This window comes from Lucilia sericata, unplaced genomic scaffold (genome assembly GCF_015586225.1).
Source record: "Lucilia sericata isolate MDLA Ls3-8-SP2 unplaced genomic scaffold, ASM1558622v1 Contig000416F_arrow, whole genome shotgun sequence".
NCBI classification, from domain to species: Eukaryota; Metazoa; Arthropoda; class Insecta; order Diptera; family Calliphoridae; genus Lucilia; species Lucilia sericata.
In genome coordinates, this window is record NW_023994433.1 from 325,537 (window position 1) to 346,946 (window position 21,410).

General features: G+C 24.7%; 1 protein-coding gene and 1 long non-coding RNA gene across 15 annotated transcripts in view; both read left to right on the forward strand.

Annotated features, from left to right (window-relative positions):
- The window catches only part of LOC119604659 (complexin), a 328,553-nt gene extending 313,323 nt beyond the window's left edge, over positions 1-15,230 (forward strand). For 10 of the 13 annotated variants that reach the window (XM_037957421.1, XM_037957426.1, XM_037957425.1 and 7 more), the window contains 3 exons: positions 2,939-3,096; positions 6,427-6,559; positions 15,026-15,230. In XM_037957421.1, the coding sequence (XP_037813349.1) occupies positions 2,939-3,096; positions 6,427-6,559; positions 15,026-15,099 (365 nt within the window). In that variant the 3' untranslated portion in view covers positions 15,100-15,230. Of the gene's footprint in view, positions 1-2,929; positions 3,097-6,426; positions 6,560-15,025 lie in introns of all 13 variants that reach the window. The other 3 variants (XM_037957428.1, XM_037957418.1, XM_037957429.1) reach the window with 1 other exon arrangement.
- Positions 15,231-16,180: 950 nt separating this feature from the next.
- LOC119604660 lies at positions 16,181-20,933 on the forward strand. 2 transcript variants are annotated; one of them, XR_005231534.1, is made up of 3 exons: positions 16,181-16,945; positions 17,335-17,415; positions 20,483-20,933. It is a non-coding gene; the product is annotated as an uncharacterized LOC119604660 (long non-coding RNA). The 2 variants fall into 2 exon arrangements; XR_005231533.1 differs by having other exon boundaries at positions 17,344-17,415.
- The last annotated feature ends 477 nt before the right edge of the window (positions 20,934-21,410 follow it).

A 21,410-nucleotide genomic window follows, 5' to 3' on the forward strand; every position in this document is an offset into this window, starting at 1 on the left:
TCGAAAGTGATTCTGAGCCGATTGGTATACTTTAAGGTGTAGGACCAATATTTTTGGGTGTTACAAACATCAGCACAACCACATTATACCCTCCCCACTATAGTGGTGTAGGGTATACAAAAAAACAAAATAAGTCGAGAAGAAAAAGTTACAATATTTTAAGATTTCAAATAAATCTGGTCAGCTTATTGACTTTATCTGCCGACATGTTTGTAGACATTTAAACATGTAATTACTAGACATAAATTATAATTAGTTGTAATCAGAGTAAATTTATGACAGATGCTAATTTGAAATATTTACAAACATACTAAAATGCTGATAAGAATTTACAGATTTACAGTTTCTTCTCATACACTATATAATTATCGCCAATGGCAAACGAATATAAATATTTATATAATAAACTAATTAATTGTAGAGATAACAACAAAAAATGCATAAACCTAATATTAAGAAAATAAAAACACAAAACAAAATTAAATACAACAACTTTAAAAAGTATTTTTACTAAATGTTTTCTACTTTTAAATATTAAGCAGTTATCTTAACATTTGTCATAACAATTTTAAGTAATTTATTTTTTAAATATAAACGTATATAATTTTAAATGAACTCATGCGTTAAGTTCATTTTATTTAACATTTCTCTAGACTCTAAAGGCAGTAAAGAAACTGCCACTTGTAAAAAAGCCTTTTATTTTTCTCATTTCTAATGGCTTTTAATGTTGGCAACACATCTTAATATGTCAACCTAGTTTATTTTAGAAATTTATTTTTTTTTTCACATGGTCTACAAGGACTTTTGGCATGTTTTCCTTTTGAATAAATTCAAAAATTTTATTTGAGAGTCAGGCAGAAAAATATGACTTTAATTTTTCTAATGGCAGGTATAAAGGTATAAAAAAGTGAAAAAATAAGTTGAATTTTTTTGACAAGTAATAGTTGGTTTTCATAAATTCTTTTACAATGCTTTTAAATTACAACTTTTAGATTAAAGAACATATTTTGAAAAAGTATTTGTGGTCCTTTTAAAGTATGCTAAGTTTTTGTTAAAAAATTAATGAAACTTTAGTAAACTTTATAAATCGACTATAGCCTTTTTATTCAATGCAGTTCGAAAGTAGGCAAATACTTAACTTACTTAATATTAATTTATATAATTCTTATTTAATTTCTTAATGGCTTAATTTTATTAAGTATATAATTTACTTTTATTTTTATATTTTAAACAAATTTTATAAAAAAACAATTATTTACTTTCAACCACCTGCCTAAAAGTCTACTTTATGTTTTTAATAAACTTTTTACATTAAACTAATGGCCTCATATAATTTTATGTTTATTTACTCTGTTAAAAAAAATGTTTCACAGCTATTTTCCCCACTTGATTTCTTTTGTTATTAAAAAAAAGTCTGATTTTATGGAATTTCTAATATTTATTTTCTAATTAGATTTTTATAGTCTTTAGCGACTTTTGTTGCCCAAATATAATTAAATTAAATTTATTCATTTGCAATACAAAAGCTTTTGTGACTTCCCAGCAACATGACAAAATATTATTAGAATTTTTTATTAAGTAACAACTCTGTTTCTAAGGCAAAATGTCATCTAACTTAGGAAATAGTCGAGAGTCAATAAAAACTTATGTTTATTACACTTTCTAATTTTACCCCATAACAAAAACAACAAAATACAAAACAATCAGGAAGTAAAAAAGCATGACTTCAAGTGTAGCTAATTGACTTAATTATAAAAGTTTTTGCCAATTTCCATTTCCTAATTGAATTTAATGGTTGGAAATATTTAACCTTTTGCTTATAGCAATACTTTTTTCCATAAACTTTTGGGAAAATTCTGAAAGTTTGGGTTGCTAAGAAATCTGGCTTCATAAATCTTCATTAAAACAATAATAATATTATTGTAATATTCTTTGAATAAAAGCATGAAATAGAAATTTTGCCTATAAATAGGCTATAGTATTTAATTTAAAAACTGCAGTGGGAATTAGCACTAGCTGGATTGAATAACTCAGTATATATAATATTGGTTTAAAGTAGTTCCTTGGGCAAAAATAGTTTGTTTAATTTATTTTTTGAAATAAATACAATTTTATATTCTAAATCAGTGTTTGTAATATAATCATTAACTCTCCCACAAAACTGTAACATACTTTATGGCTAATTTAAAACTGTTGCAAATTTAAAATTTTATAAATATTCCAATTAATATAAAAGCCTAGATTTTCTAAATAAAACTAAATATTTATCTACTTAAACTTACAAACATATTTAAGCTACATATAAGTCATGTGATGTGGATAAATGAATAAATTTTACAAAATATTTTTCGGCATTATATTTAAATTAATTGAAACCACAATAGCATTTGGTACTCTAATCACATTTAACCACATAATAATTGTAATAATAGTTTAACAAAAAAAAACCAACCACAAATAACAAAATTTATGATTAAATATGTGTGTTTTAAATAAATTTAATAATACAAACTATAAATCTGCTTTTAGGCGCAAAAAATATAAATATTTAATGAATAGATTTTACAACTCTTTAAAACTGTTAACACAGACTAAGTACAGCATGAATGCATCCACATATATATTACGAGATTTAACAACAATATTGTCTAACTTTAGGCGTTTGTTAAATAAAATTTCATTGATATAATTGGAAACTTTAATATACATTTTTATATTTAAAACTTTACTCTTGAATTTTATAGACTTTACATTCCAGACAATGCTAATCCAGTTGTAAAGTGTACTTAAATTTGTATAACTTAAGGCATTTAAACGCAGTAATCTTAACTGGTGTATACTTTTTGGCTTTAGTTTATAAATTGATTTATAATTCAAAATATTTCTTAAACCTTTTACTAATAACATTTCTTTTTTTGTATTTTAACAGGCGCCGTAGGTGGTGATGGCGGTGATGATGCCGATGATAAGGAAAAGGCAGAGGAGGAGGAGAGAGAGCGTCAGGAGGCCATCCGTGAGGCCGAAGAACGACGCAAGGAGAAGCATCGTCGTATGGAAGAGGAGCGTGAAAAGATGCGACAAGATATACGTGATAAGGTTGGTAAAATCAAAAAAGTCTAAGAAAATTAAATATTTTATAGGAAATTTTACTTTATATTTTAAAGGTTTTTAAACAACAGTTTAAAATCCATTTGAAAAACTTTATGGTCCTTAGCTGTTAAAGCAATATACTAACTTTATTTAAATTTTTTCAAAAATATCCTTTTTTCATAATTAATTTTTAGTTGCATAATTGTAGCATAAAATAGGAAAGGGAATTTGCTATAAAAGAAATTTAATTAAATGAATATTATTGCATAGTTCCGGTATTTTAAAAAAAGGAAAGCCCCAAAAACAATTTATTTATTTTTACTATTTTTCTTTTCATTAATAATTCTAATGGAGTTTTTTGTTCTCATTATATTTCATTTATACAAATTTATGCTTTCTTTTCCTTAATACATATATTTCCTTATTTCAATTTATTTTACACACATTGTGCAAATTAGTATATAAAAAAAACAAAAACATATATATATATATATATATATATATACAGCAAAAATAGCAGTGTTTCTTTAATTAGTGTAATTACGAGTACATTAAAATTTTTTTACAATTATTGTTTTTTAACAACGTACAACAGCAAATGAATTAAAATGCTAGTGTATAAAAAACAGAGTGTAAAAAATGAATAAAATTTACAATGGAACTGCATAAAATTTGCCTTTGGAGTTCAAATTGACTCTAGTAGGGAGTCCTTTTATATGAGCGACTCCCTAACGGAGTCAGATTGAATTACTTGCAGGAATATAAAAACAACAGCATCAACTATAAACTACCACTAAAATAGATTCTCTCGTTACTGCAATGTTTGTTTAAGTGTTTGTATGGTTTAGAAGGAAAAAACCTAAAATAATAATAATAATAATAAAAGTGTGGTTTACAAAAAAAATTGTATGTATGAGTATTTTTTTTACATTTATCAAAATGGAAGTGCTTTGTTTAAAATATGTATATAAACATTTAATTAAAATGTGATATTGTTAAGTGTAATAAATGTGTAAATAATTAAAATAATGATAATTAACTAAAGGATAAATTGTGTGTAATACTTTTGACGTTTTTATTTTTTTAAGTGAAGGTGTTAGTAAACGAATAAATTAATTAAATATTTTTTTTAGTTTTTAATTGAATTTTTTTATATTGTTTTAGGGCTTAAAATAATTAAAATAAATTTAATTAAAACATAGTAGAAGTCACATTCTAAGTGGAGGTGATCAGATCAGTCAGTCACACTTCACCAGTGAAATTTGGAAGGCCTGGTATGGGTTCTCATATAAGTATTAGAAAGACATCTCTACTGGTTTGGTCAATAATGGATTCTGCAGATTTTTGAGAGTTTTTTATAACCTATACCACTATAGTGGGGAGGGTATTATGCGTTTGTGCTGATGTTTGTAACACCCAAAAATCAGAATCAAATTCTGAGTAGATTTAGCTATGTCCGTCCGTCCGTCTGCCTGTCTGTCCGTCTGTGTGTCTATGTAAACTTTGTATGCACTCTACAGGTCGCAATTTTCAAGACAATTAAATGAAATTTGACACATACTCTTCTTTTGACCCAAGGACGAAGCCTATTGAAAATTGTTAAAATCGGTCCATTATTTCGTATTGCCAATGTATATTCAATGTTCTTGTATCACTCCAACAATCAGCAAAACTTGTTTTATATAAGTCTTAATGATACTGCAGATTTTCGAAATGATCGGCCATCCCCTTCAGAAAATTACTCGATGGTCAAAATTCACTTATAAACACTAATATTACGATGATATTCTCCATAAATAACTGATGTATGCGTAAAATCCTCTACCAAATTTATAAGGCTAGGATCATATTAACATCCTGCCCCCATATAATCTCTCATTTAGAAAATCCCTTTTTTGTCAACAAAGTGTAAAAATATACCTGAATTAAGATAAAAATTAAATTAAATACTTTAAAAAAAAATCATCAAAACTTTTTGTTGTTTATACACATTTTAGCATTCATATCCTCTCATTTTATATTATTTTAAATTATACGCTTCGATAATTAACTATAATGATTGCCATATAGAAACAATATTGCCATCCATTACTCGGCATTGTCTTTAGCTCATGCCACAATTATTATGGCAATAAGTGGAGTATTTTGTTAATTAACTCAATAAAACTTTAATTAATAGCCAAAGCATAATACAAATGAAAACGTAACGATAAACGTAGCATGAAGATTGAGAAGGTAAATTGAAGTAAGAGAAAATAACATTTCGAAAACAATCACACACACACATCCATTCTCTTATGTATACACAAAAACACATTAATTATTTGTATATCTAACCTACAATTCATTCAATTTGTGGATAAAGATGAAGCAAGAGAAAATCTCCATTCACACATTCATGGAAAGCTTTCATACATTTAAACACAGATATACACAAATCCTTATACTAATGTATATTATTGGTTATGCTTACATATATACGTCTTTAACTGTGTTTAAGTTTGTTTAGTGTTGAAATGTTCTTAATTTTGTTATAAATGATATGATTAAAGTTTATTGGCAATTTACGTGCCATAAACACCTCAAAAATGTACATAAAAAGCCCAGAAATTATTAATGCTTGTTGCTACTCTCAGAGGGAGCAGAGGTAGAATCAGAAAAAAAAAAACATTAAAAAACTAAGAAATTTGTTGGAATATCAATAAAGGTCCTTGACTCACTAAATAATTTGGTAGTAATGATCACGCGTCAATTTATACAATTAAAAAATCTAGTTACTCTCACTTCAAACCAAAGAAAAATTGCGTGGGTTGTTAAAGTTAAATATGTCTTTCTTCTTCTAGTATATTCTTAGTTGTCCTTAGACGAAAAGAAAAATAAAAGGAGCCAAGTTTATTAGTATTTTTAACTGCTGTGTGTTGATTAACCAATTAGTGTATAAAATATAATATGTTGTATTAAAAATTGCTAGACTTGTGTATGTTTGAAACAATAAGTGTAATTGCAAAACGTAGGAGTAGACAAAAAACTTAATTAAATTATTTTCATCACGGTTGTTTGTTAAAGGAATCCTTAAATATATTAACAGGAAGTTGATTACTGACACAATAAAACTAATAAATAAGAAACAATTAAACTTTAATGGAATTTATTTAACATCATGGGAGATGTTTAAGAAATGTTTTCTATAAGTTTACAACTTCAGGTCCAACTTTCTAGGACTCTGGCAAATGAAAGTAATTAATGGAATTCCGAATACTTGTTTAATTATTTAAATTAATAATTTATTCATTAACTTAATGTTTTTCTTTTTTGTTTTTTTTTTTTTTATTTCAGTATAACATCAAGAAAAAAGAAGAGGTAGTAGAAATGCAGCCGCAAGAGGAACCAAATCCTTTGATGAGAAAAAAGAAAACACCTGAAGAATTGGCTGCCGAAGCTGAACAGGAAGAGCTGGATGATTTTACAAGTAAGTACTAAATTTTCTACATATCTATTGTTTTTCGTATTTATCTTTGCAGAACACAACAAATCACAAAATAAACTTCTTTTCTTTATACTAACTACAACTAACTTTTTAAAACTTTAACAAAATTTTCTTTGTCTCTAAATGAAAACAACAAACTAACTTTTTTCTAAGTCTAAAACTACGTAAATTTTTTTTCTAAATATTTTTTCACATATTTTTTTAAACATTTTTTAATACTATATATGTATACTATTTATTTAAAAAAAAAACGAAAATCAAACTCTAAACAGCAGAATGTTTTATCTTTCCATATATTTAGTATAATTTAAATGAAAAGTAGTTTTGATGTCTAGTTTATATAAAAATAAATAAAGCTGAATGTGAGTGTGTGTATAAATAATAACAAAAATAAAATACAAATGAATTTATTTACAACACCATTTTTCAACAAAGGCTAATAACTACAACACCAGCTATATTTCTTAACAATTAAAAAAAAAAAAACTACAAAATCTATTAAAACTACTACTACTACTCCTATCTTACTAATTTTACATCTATAACTACTATTATTTCTACTACTACTATCTTTGCTACTATCACTCCACTAACTACAACTACGTTTAACTAATTTTTTTTTCTAAACAATTTTAATATAATACAAATAATATAAGAATATGTCAACGTTTTAAAAATTAATACTAAAAATAAAACGTTGTAGGTTTTCAAAATGTTTTTATACGTTTTTAGTTGTATGTTTTCCTTTTTGGAAGATGAACATTAAAAACTTACAATGTTTTTCCATTAGTATTAATATTATTAAATATAAAACAAATATCTTTTATAAATAAACTAATTTAAAATGTAATTGCTGCTAAAGATAATGGGAAATACCAAATTTAATAGCATCTGTTTGAGAAAAAGTAATTAAGTCTAGTTATCATCTATGTAACAGCAGAAAACTATAAAGCATCTTATGTAGCCTTAAATAAGTTATTTGCAAATTCTTAGATTTTTAAAATAGTTTAAATTTGTTAAATCTATTTGAAATGTGCTTTTAAATGTACTACTAGAAGTATGATTAATATTTTTCTTGAAATATAATAATATAAACTCATACGCCACCAGTGAAACAAAAATTCTTCTGAAAAGAAGATAGACTTTTTAGAATTTATTTTAAAAGTATTTATTAAACATGTAAATTCTAAAAATTTTGTTTTAAAATCAAGTTATGAAGTAACCCCCCTACTTCCTGTTATTTGAACTTATTTAGTCGATGGTTTCCAACAATTTGGTTATGTCTTCCAAATAATAATAACATTTATTTGTAATTGCTATAAAATTATAATTACAATTTCAAGTTATTAATAACTTCCGCCAACAGTAAACCAGTCAGCTGAAAATTATCTAAATTAAAAAAAAAAATATTTACTTCTAAACTTTAATAAAAAAATCTAAGATTCTATCAAATAAAAATCTTCATTTAAGGCTACATTTAATACACCATCTGCTAAAACATACTATACTGGTATTTGTAGTGCTAATGGATGGAGAATATTTTAAACTTCCCCTTTTAACTTTAAACTCTACTCTATTGCTACTTTTTCCACTACTACTACTACTACTTTTTCTACAACAAACCTACGTTATACACTTCAGTAATAAAATTACACCTGCTATAAAAATCTTAAATCTAATGCTAAAACTATAATAATAAAAACAAAACTATAAACAAATAAATGTTTCATCACACCAATTTCATACTTTAATGTTTGTCTAAATATTATCTTACATTTTACATCTCATAAAAGTGCACGTTTGTTGTTTAAGCACCGTTTTGTTTATATTTATTTCCGATTTTTTATTATTTAGTTGTAATAATTTTTATTTTATACTTTTTTTGTTTATCATCTTTATTATTTGTTTTAGTGTTTAGTTGTACTTAAATATGTTATCAGTTTTTTTATTAAAGGATTTTGCTTTTTTTTTGTATATTTTGTTTTCTAATTTTTATTTTTCCTAAAGGAATGAAATTATGGAGTATTAAAAGGTTATATAAGTTGATTGATTGTGTATTTCTTGAATGTTGAAAAGAAAGGTTAATAAATATGAAGTAAAAAATTTCTATAGAAAAATATATTTTAAATACAATTTCAGGAGAATTGCTACTTTTATTGAAAAAAGTACTTTTTATCAGCAGTCATTAATAGCATCTTATATGCTCATTATTTTGTTAATATTTTTAAAGGGAAATAGTTCAGTATCACAAATGTAATTTCTGTGTAATTTTTTTTAATCTGCTGCCATGTTATAACATGCTTGGTTCATGCCAATTGTATTACTTTACAAGTAAATTTTGCCACAGTTTTAAAAATTTTAATGCTCACTAGGGTTATGAGTTATTTTTGACTAAAATTTTACCTTTCATTACGTGATAGACAATTATAAATCATGTTCGCTAACTGTTTTTGGTAGTAAAACCTTCCGTACCAAATGTCTGTCTGTCCATATGACTTATGAAGTTAAAAAAATCTATTTTTTGATTTCAAAACCAAAAAAAATGATACACTAACAGGATGATATACGTCTGAAACTATTAATTTCATCCGGAGAAAAACTGCATTTTTAGTTTTTCATTTCGTGATCCTGTGACCTTTTTAATGAACTTCAAAGTTTTAAGTAGTAAATTTTTCAAAAAATATTTTAAAATACTTCTACTGATCAAACAGTGACAAATTTGATGTCAAACGAACAAGAAGAATTGTAAAATATTTTATGTTATTATACCCTACATCAATTTATTGAGGTGGGTTTATTGGGTTTGTGCTGATGTTTGTAACACACAAAAATATTCGTCCTATAGCCACCTTAAAGTATACCAATCGGCTTAGAATCTTTTTCTGAGTCGATTAAGCTATATCCGTCCGTGTGGCTGGCTGGCCATGAAAATCTTGTGCGCAAGGTACAAATTTGGTTCAAACTCATTTTTTGATCCAAGGACGAAGCCTATTGAAAATTGTTAAAATCGGCCCATTATTTCACCTAGCCCTCATACAACAGAACACCCTGACAATGGCCTTTGAGCTCATAATTATGTTAAATATAACTGTATTTCGATGAAAATCGGCGCAAATAAGTTTTACACAAGCCTTGATGACCTGCAAATTTCATAAAGATCTGGCCTCATTTGACCCTAGCTCCCTTCAAAATATGACTTGAATGTCCTCCCTCAGAAATTTAGTTTTTCATTCATAAATTGCTCAAATGTATTGGGAACAAGATTATATTGAAGATAATATTCATAACTGGTGTAGAGTATCATATGGTCGGCCACACACCACTTTCTTACTTGTTTTTATTTTATTCCATCAGGATCAAAAGGTGTACAAAATGTCTTTGAAAAAATAATATTGAAAATCCTAATAGATATTAAAGAACAAAAATGTTAAAAGTTATTTTTGACATCTTTTTATCCTGACAATATATAAAAATATCATACAAAATGTTTCCGAAATCTTCTTGTTCGCTTGACATCAAATTTAATATTTTTGATCAGTAGAAGTATTTTAAAATATTTTTGGAAAAAAGTACTTTTTAAAACTTTTAAGTCCTTTAAAATTGACACGGGATCATGAAACATAAAACACAATTTTTCTCCATTAAATTTATATTTTCAGACGTATTCCGCTTCGTATCTAACGAATTTTTTCCCTTTTTGTCAGACGGTGTAACAAAAGAAAGATTTTTTTTAAATCTTTCATTTGATACACATGCCATAGTCTGAGATCTATATGCTTCTGAGTTGAAAGTATTGATTAAAACTTCTGAGAAACATTTCAAATAAACCAAAAAACTGAGACAAAATTTTTAACTTCATTGGTATGGAAACTTTTATTGATTGCATCGAAACAATTTAATCCTAACTGGCCTTTTACAAGTTTTTGTCAAAATTAAATAATGTGTCTGTTTATTAACAAAAATTGTTACAAATTATCACAAATTGTTTTTGTATTTTAAAACAAATTTCAAATATTTTTGTAAAAATTATTTTTGCTATTGAACAGACATAATGAAAAAACTATATAAAATTTTAAATGGTATTACTTAAAAGTAAATTTATTTTCCACACTCTACTACTAGTAAGAAAAAGGTAAATAGCTATCGGTACATTTCAAGATGTCTGTCCATCTGTTGAAAAGTCCTTTCTGATTGCTTCTGTCTCATGGTCTTATATTAGACAAACAGCTAAGTTTCACACAATATTATTTGTTACTTTAAATAAACACGAAAATGTTTCATTAATTTTCCCACATAAATATCAACATCTAGAGATATGCTTTTATGTTAAAGTAACAATAACATCTAATAAAATGCCTGTAATATTTATGCAAAAATCTTTTAAATAAATATAAATTTAAGTTACACTTATCTAAAACACTTATTTTTTACCATAAAAAATAAAATATAAAAAATATTATTTATTATTTTATAACATCAAAATATTACCTTGACACTTTTAAAATGCCGGTATAAATTTAAATAACAGCAAAAGAAATGCTTGTTAAAAGAGATTGCTTTCTTTTTTTTTTTTTTTTGAAATATAAATATAAAATTTGTTATCTTTTAAATATGAGCAAATGCAATATAAATGTTTATTGTCACCGACAAATTTAACAAATATGTCTTTATTGTTGTTCCTGTGCTGCAGGTAAATAATAAATGAAAGACATTTCATTTAAACTACAAACAAAAGATTATATACATACATACGTACATGTATTTGTGTCAATTATACACAACTAGTATTCTTACCGTCTCTGAGAACAACACAGACACGTACATACATAGAACAGCTATGAATAAAATAACGTACAGACAATTTGTCTGTTGCAAGATAAACTCTTTTAGTTTAAAACTAATATGTGCCAAGTTTTTTATACGTTATTGCCAAAAACTACTGGCAGATAAGTTATAATAGTTATGTGAATTTATTTCATTTCCAAATAATGAAAAAACTGCAAATTTATGGCAATGTGTTTAAAATATGCAAATATTAAACCGGCAAGCGCTGTAGTTTCAAAGTATAAGTAGAAGAATATATAATTTAAAACAATGTTGCAGTTGCAACTATTTTTAAGTATGAAAAATTAATCTGTTGGGTTTCCCAACTAGTATGCTATCAAGATAAAAATCTCATTTAATTTATTTAAGTTTATTATGCAACTTAAATCTTACAACGATTTGCACTCAATCTACTGTACTGTCTTTTAACGTTTCGGATTCTTTTCCTGTCTTTGATATATCGAACCCAAACAAATCCCTGTTCTTATTCATGGAATCTAAGAATCTTGAATACATACTTATATTAAGTAACATAATCTGTCCCACTGTGCAAACTTAAGACTTATCATGATACGAAATGAAAATATACACACAAAACCCAAACAAAATGTTAAAAGTAAAATAAATGAATATCAGCTTCAGGTAAAATGTAAATTTAATGAGTTTCAAGAGATTTAAAATGTAACACAATTTCAGTTTTTGCACTTACTTGTTTTTTCAACTGCAACAAGAGAAATTTTTAACAATTGCATTGCTTTTGTATTTTTTTTTTTTTTTTTTTTTTTTTTCATTACATAGGTATTCTGTAGAATTTTATGATTTATACCAACCATACTCAGGTTCAAAAGCCCAAAAGCTCAACAAGGACACCTTAAGATGTACCACTTTAAAAGCTCATGTAATTCATCATATAAATAAAATGTTCTACAATTTACTTTAACTAAGAAAGCATTTTTTTATATATAATTTAATTTAATTAAATAAATAATAAAAATGTATTAATTCAAAGAACTAACTTAGTTCTCATATAGTATTAATTTATCTTCTGAAATATTCACAAAAATTCCACTAGGTTAAACTTTTCAGTAACAAATATATCTTTAATTTATTTTATTCTTCTTTAAAACTATAATGTTTGCTGGGTTATTAAAAAAATCTCTTAACTATCTTAATTGAAAATTGTGTTTGCCAACTAAAAGTTTCTTATGTAACATACAATGAAATTCCGGTAAATCTCAATTAAAAACATAAACGTAAAAAAACGTAAAATAAACTGTGAATATATTTTTTTATTTTAAAAATTAACATGAGTGTCCTTAATGCAAATTGGCAGTGTGAAAGATAAAAAGTAAAACCCAAAGACTAAAGATGACAAGTCAATGCAAGTTGCTAGCAAGTTAAGGCTGTAAATTAAATAATTCATGCAGATATAAAATCTGCAGGATTCATTTTAAACTTGTAGCTGTCTGCCACAAATTAAAACTGAAGAGATTTTCTTTGTTTTTTCTTCTTTTTTATATTTTAATTTTTTTACGTTAAGAGTCTGAAAAACTACTCTTTAGCCATTAGCATTTAATTAAAAGTTACCGTTTTAAATAGAGTATAACTTATATTCCTTTGCATATCATTTTTTCAAGAAATATTCCAAAAACATCTTAAGTAAATAGTTTTTCCTTTAATGTGTTTATATTAAAATCAGATAATTGTAGATTCTTGCAGAAAAAATCCAATTTGATTGATTGAATGTAATGTAGATTTTTCTTATTATTAAACAACATTTAATAGGATTTAATAGCGTCAGTTAAGCAAATAATATTGAAAAAAAGAAGAATAAATAAATTTTCTTAAAATTCTCAAAGAACCCACCGTAATTTTTTTCTATTTATGTAACTAAAGAAAATTTCTTTAATTTAGCAAATTTTTATTTTGGCACAAACACTGCTTGCATTAAACTTATGCACAAATTGTCAAACACTGAAACTTCTCAAAAACAAAGCACTATTTAAAATTTTCTTAGTTCTTATTACATTTATTTCAAATGCATTTATTTCTTTTTTTCATTATAATTTTCCAAAAAATACATATACTAACATAATCTCAACCATCTATTACTTACTAACTAATAATAAAACACAAAAACGTCAACAACTACAGCTAGAAACTAACCAAAAACTATAACAAAAAAAATCTATTTATTAATACACAGACAAGCTTTTTCCCTCTTACTGTTCACTATTGGCTAAAAATTTGTTTTATTTAAATATTTTGCCAAACAAGAAATAAACAAACATTTACAACAATTATTTTTAAAGGCTAAACTAACATGTATTTTTTCTCTCTCTCCTCCCTATTGCTATTAAGCAAATCATTTTCTTTTTATCAATTAATATCACAAACATTTTTTTTTTATAAAATTTTAATATGTAAATATTTATAAATGATGACTAATACATATACATATATTTACACATTTTTTCAAGAACAAATTCATACTCATTTAAATGTAGTTTTTATATATATTTTTAAAACTATTTTTACTTAATTTCGTAATAAAATAATAATTGCAATTAAAAATATAGAATACAATTAATTAATTCCATTTGTGACAAGTTTATAAGTATATGCATAATTTTTTGTTGAAATTTTGTAAATTTTTTAAAACGTTTTAAAAAATAAACTTTTTAGACAGCAGATTGAAAATTTACAAACAGCCCTATACGAATACGTAATGTTTAACATGAAGAAAATAAATCATACGCATGGGTGTACTACAACTTTCACTAAAATGCATAATATTAAGGACGTTTCGCATTTGTGCTTATATTTGTAAATATTAAGAGTATATGCATATAAATAAAAACTCCCAATCAACTTAGCAATAGTTTCCCAGTTGACATAACCATGCCCGTCAGTCTGTCCATCCAGATATATCTTATATTCTAAGGAACAATAATAACCTTAAAGTTACAATTTTCATAATAATTTAATGAGATTTGGACACAATGGTTATCTGTTCTTCCAATAAGGAATTCTTTCTAAAAATTACTGCCTAAAAAAGTATGCAAAACTAACTTTGCTCTATTCCAACCGATTCAATACAACTTAACACAACTTTAACATTCTTACACAAATGGATTTAATTTAAAAAATATAAACTTAACTAAAAATAATAATAAAATTAAAAAAATTCTCACAATGTCACCATATTCATAACTAACTCCACTTACCATCACTCGCCTTTTACTTTGGTTGTTAGTAAATGTTGATGTATATATTTTTGTTAGAAAAGGTCAATTGTACCTCCGCAAAGTATGCTAAATAAAATGAATTCTAATACAAAATTTCTATTAATATTAAACAAATAATATGCATTATTATTAATAATATTAATAAACCTAATAAAAGATATTTTATTTAAAAATAAAATAAAAATACTGTAATGATAACCACACATAATATTATTGTGTTTGTGTGTATATTGCAAATTTAAAAAAAAAATTAACAATTATCATTATACATTATAGTACTATTCTTATTATTGTTTGTATTATATTCTAAACATACTACAACTATCATAAGATGTGCTTATTATTGCTGTTTCCATTACTCAATTTCTTTTTACAGAACTGAAAAATCAAATAGAAACGCAAGTAAATGAGCTAAAAACCCAAATAGAGGGAAAATGCGTCATGCAGTGATATGTCAACATAATATATATAATATAAAGAAAATAATTAAAATAAAACATATATATATATAATTTATATATTAATAACAAAATAATAATAATAAAGAGAAGAAACAAATTAACATAACAAAAGATAATATTCATAATAAAAGTATAACAAAATAAATAATTACCATAATATCTATACACAAAGAATGATTAATAAATTTAAAATAAATTAATTAAATGGCGGATTATATATATATACACAAAGAGATATATACATTATTATATATATATATAATAATATGGAAGTAAAACTGCTGAATTTGCATGAAAACCAAATAAGGCTACATATATATAATAAATAAATAAACACTTTACATAACCGACAAAAACAAATATATATACATATACAATAGTCTATACAAAACATTAACAAAATATATATATATACAAAAGAAATCTCTATATATATATAGACATACATGTATCATATGTATATAACCAAGTTATACTGAGACAAATAAAGTAAAATCCAATTAACACAACAGCACTACTACTACAACAACAATACTTATTATTGGGGTAACCAAATATATACATACATATAAAAGTTCAACTTTTATCTTAAATAATAAATAACAACTGGATATTTAACCCCCCCCCAAAAACAAAACAACAACTAAATAAAATATTATAATAACTGAACAAAAGTTTAAATAGTAACAAATCTTTAAAAGAAAAACTTAACTTAACCTCTTATAAACAAAAGTAAACGAAACCAAAAGCTGGCTAACCTTATGCATCTTACAAAAACAACAACTACTACCACCATCACACCACTATTACTACAACTAAATACAACTTTAACTAATTATTATATACAAAAAAAAAAAAACAAAAACAAAGAAACAAACAACCGGAAACAATTATGTTACTCTACCATAGCTAAATTAACCAAAGATCTCTTACCAATTTATGTATTTACAGACATATATACAACTTTGACAAAACCGTTATTTTTATTGGCTCTCCTAATAAAAGCAAATCTGTCTCAAACTCACCTGCTTATTAGTAAAATAAAAACGGTACTTTTAACTTAATACACTAATACCTAGAAGAAATCTCTAAACAGAACATAACAACAACAGCTGCTGCTTAAATATGTGCTCTTTCTCTCTCTCTCTTTTTAATAAACTAAAGCTCTTTAACCGATATATATTTTGTAAACCAAAGTTAAATAAATTGTCCGTTATTTTTTGAAAAATATGAAGTTAAACAGAAGCACTGCGTTTAAGTAAAGTAATAAAATTAAACAAAAAAATAAAATAATTTAATAAATAAAGCCTTTAAAACAAAATTTAGATGAAATTTATGAAAATCATTTAAACAAAAATAATTTAAATTAAATATAACAAACAAAATATTAAGAAAATCTTAACAAAAACAACGTTAAAGTAAATTTTAGAAGAAAACCAAAACCCTTAATAAAATAAATTTATTAAAACAGACAAACATTTTTAGTAAAAAATAACAAAGCATTACTTAGGCTGTTAACAAAAATTTGAAAAAAAAAACAACATTAAAAATTTCGATGAATTGTATTATGAAAAACAAAATATTTAACAAAAAACCTAGTTAAGTTAAATTAAAAAAATTTGTTTGTTTACTTTCCTGAAAACAGCTGCTAATCTGTTAATTACTCTAAAATAGTTATGGTTTTTATTTTGTTATTAATTTTTCTTACTAAACTATTAAACTTTTATTAAATTATATAACTCTTTTCTCTCTCTCTCTTCTTTTGATTTTGTACTCTGAGATATGAAATTTTGTTAACAAACTTAATCTTTGGTATTGATGATTTTAATAAAAATGTAAGTAAATCCGATTTAATTTTTAAATTAACTATTATACATAAATGCTATTCGTTAAAGAAATGCTTTATAATTATATTAAAAAAAAAAAAAAAAAAACATATTGAATTATAGTTTTTTTTCTTTAATTTTTTTATTTAATATCATTACATATCAAATTATCAAATATGAATTGATATAAAATTTTAATTTTTTATTTAATATTGGATAAATGCTCTATATCTCCATTTACACTGTTGTATAACTCTGCAAAACATATAAGTAATTATATATTATTTAATTTATTAAATAATATACATAAGCTTCTATTCTTAGCATTCTTTTAATTTTCTAGAGATTGTGAATAAAATAAACTTTAAAAAGAAAAAAAATTTTGATTGATAACTAAGTTGTTTCAGAATAAACTTCATCAAAACTTCAATAGGATCTGTCAAAAGACTACATAAATTACACAGGCCAACGAAATGAAGGTTTGTGAAAACTTTTAAAACCAATTGGACTATTTTTAATGTATTTTTAGCTGCTGAAACCGAATCTGATATCTGTTTTTTTCTCGCAAAATGCCATTAAATACTTTGTTTATATATTACGAAAATTTTTTTGTAATTATTAAAATATATTTACGTTTAAGGGTTAACTTGAATTTTCTCGATGTCATCATAAATATGGCTCTTCATTATATACTTATCCTAAGTTTCATTTAAACCGGTTGAAAGCAAAATAAAATTTCACTATTGTTTCAAGAAGATTTCCCAATATTGCATAGCTTAAGTTTGACCTTCCCAGTTTGTGGGTTAACATTATTCGAATTTACGGAAACTTCAAACGCATATTTCCTATTATTTTAAATTATATATTCTTTAAAAGTTTATATAAAATGCATATCAGTAAAGAATAAAGCCAGTTTATCAAAAATGTTAACAAAAATAATTTTCTCCGAAATCCTCAAAATTCTAATCGCACTTACCGCTAATATGTGAGAGATATCGATCTAATTTCTTTACTATTTTATTCCCTTCTTTATTGTCCATAAGTCACATGGAGATTTTCTTAAAATTTTAAAATTTACTTAACAAAATTGGTAAAAGTTTAAAACTGGATTTTTGAAACTGCCGTCTGAAGGGCAGTTTCTAAATTGGATACCCCAAATACGATTTACGCTATCCAACGAGGATAAAACACACATTTAAGTAAATAGGAATATATTTAATATAATGATATGGTTTTATTAAAAAAATTTCAAAATTTGATAATAATTTTTAATTATTTCTCATTAAAGCGTTTTGTGACACTAAATGATCAGGGGAATTTGTAACTTTTAAAATTTTTGACCGATTTTTGCATTTTATATATATTGGAACAATAATTGAATATATTTCCAATTATTTACTATTAAAATCAAAAAAGATAAATTTAGTGCAGAAATTGTTGTAAAAACCTTTTTCCCCTTCAGAATTAACAGGTGCCACCAGTTAAGGTGGTCTTATCGCGCTAAATTTTCCAGAATGCATTTCTATAACTTTAAGTATAAGTCTAGCGGCAGAGACGACCACTATTTGCAACTTCTATGAAATTACCGAATTTTATATTTGGAACTAAAGTACACAGTCAAAAGGACTAAAAGAGGACTCAGTTTACCTGACAACTGATCTATATGTTTTGACTTTTAAATCGAATTACAGATTTGTCCAGAATAATGGTTTTCCAAAATAATCATCACCACAATATCACTAATTGATCGTAACAATCGTGTATATCATATGTGTATATCTATTAGGTGACAAATTTTAAATAAGAATTAATGTATTGTCACTGCTACTTAATCCTGAATTTATATCAGGTTTTTTTTTCAAATACATTACAAATTGATATTAGGTGAAATATTTAAAAGCTTTCCATACAAGTAAATGAGCAAATGAAAGTTCAGTTAGTTAATTAATTTGAAAGGAGGTCGTATAATTCGAAGAAATACACCTAGGCCTCTATCGGGCCTAATGTGCGCTCCTTTACAAGAGCCTCCGGTGGGAATCGAATCCACCACCTCCGTTCTAACAGACTAAAACACTAACCTATCGCAGGACAGCTTCAAAGTTTAATCAATCAAAAATTATGAAAATAAAAAGTTTTTCTGCAATCTAATCTTCAAAATGAAATTCAAAAAATAATTTTAATTTTACTAATTATATCTAAAATATATTATACAAATATATGGCTAACAATACAAACTTCTAATGCTGCTTTCTATACAAAAAGTTATCTCTTGTTTTTCTCTATAAACAACAAAACTATTTCTTCAGCAATATTTCATTTTCCTTTACAACACACTAAAACATATTTTCTCTCTAACTTTATTCGATAGTACACTGTAAGAAATACATTGTTTTAAACTTACAATTTCGCCAACAAAACAAAAATCATAAACTTTTGTTAGTTATTAACACAATCTTTCAACATTTGTAAATAAAAATTCAATCGCAACATAAAAAAAAAAACAAATGAATAACTCAATTATTGGGAAATATTTACAAATAGCTAAAGCAGATTTGTGATAAGAAAATAGTTACATAAAAAGAAAATAATTATAAAAACAAAAACATCCATAGAACTAATTTCAGAGAGATTTTAAGTAAGGAGTAGCATTTTTTTCAAAATGAAATAGATACAATTTTGTGCAAAAAGCTGTGATAGTTTTAAAAAGTTGAACATAGCTAAACAACAACAACAATAAACAATTGCACTTTAGTTAAAATAAATAAAAAATAAATAGTAAACAGCATGCGAGTAAATTGCACTTAAAGAAATAAATTAAATGAACAAATTGCCCTTAAAAAGAACTAAAGCTAAAAGTAATAAATAAATTGACAATGTATAAAATTGAGTTTTGGCTTAAAGAAATTAAGGTTTTCTTTCTCATAGAGCAAATTTAGTAAAAAAAAAGTTTATACCATGTCAATTTGTTTCTTTACGAACTTTTGTATTTTGATCTTTATGATAATTGAAAAATTAGATCAAAAAAAAATATTTAGCAAAATTTTTAGTTTTGTAAAAATTTTTCATTGTCTAAGGATTTTAAATGCAAAACCAAGTTTTTAGTTTGTAATAGAAATTTACAACATTTAAAGAATTTTACAAAATCATACATTTTTGTATATAAAAAGCATGTTAATAGTTTTATTTTTATTTTTCTGTTTTAAAATTATTTTAAGAGAATTTTTCTTTAAGATTTTAATTTTACTTATTTAGTTAAAAAAAATGTCATTGTATGTATTTACATGTATGTACATAAATTTAAATAAAAATATAAATATTTGCTGTCTTTTTAAATCGCTGTTTTACAGAAGCTAAACTATTTTAATCTATTATTTTCTTTCTTTCTCCTTCTCTCTCTCTCTTTCTCTTTGAAACTTACTCTCTTGATGTGTGTATGTATGTGTATATCTCAAATATAAATCTACCGTTACAACTACTACTACTACTACTACAACTAAACACTTAAACATTTACAAAACAAATCAACATCAAAATTTCAAACAACAGCTGAGTTTTTTACAGTGTACCAACATACATATTTTTCAGTCTCTGTAAATTAACTACAACTCTCTAAAATCTCAGTATTAAATAAGCTTTTTTATTATTTCTTAATTTTCTCTAAAACTTTATAAAATATTAATCTACTAGTTATTTTCATATCAATAAATGTACAAATTATTATAAATTTATATAATAAAAAATATAATTAGGCAAATTTATTTGTTATTAATGGTAATAAACCAGATGCAGCAGCTTTTTAGGTTGTCTAATTTTTCTCTCCTTTTTGTTGTTATTTTATTACAAAAAAATTTTAGTTAAATAAAATTTTGTTAAATAAGACTTTGGTTGTTAATTTATATATAGTACAATTTTTGTTGTTAAATATTTGTAAAATAATAAAAAAAATAGCTAAAGCCATAAAGTTATAAAAAAAAAAACAAACGCTGAAAAAGACGATCATATAAAAAAAAAGAGTTGTGTAAATGTTTTGAACATTTGTATTTACGTGAATTTAAATTTCTATTGTTTTTATGTAAATAAAAAACTCTTAATATGTGGTAGTGTAATATAACTCTTAAGCCACTCTTAAGACTCCTTTTGATTTCATTGATTTCTCTATCACTCTCTCCAACTAACTCTTTTCTTGTTAACTCTATTTTTGGATTTATGTTAAGCTTTTGACATGTAAAAGTTTTTTGTTATTAAAAAAAAAGAAGCTTAATTAAATTAATTGTTTAGAGTTTAAAAGTTCTCAGTTTTAAACTGCCTTGACTTGTTTTTCTGTAAGAAAATACTTGTCTAAAATAAAATCTGAGAACTAGCAGAAAACAACACTGCTAATAAGAATTTCAATATATTTTTCTTTTGTAAGATAAAATCGAAAATATTTATTCTCTCTTTGAATCTCTCACTCTTTTTTATTGATCTTAGATCT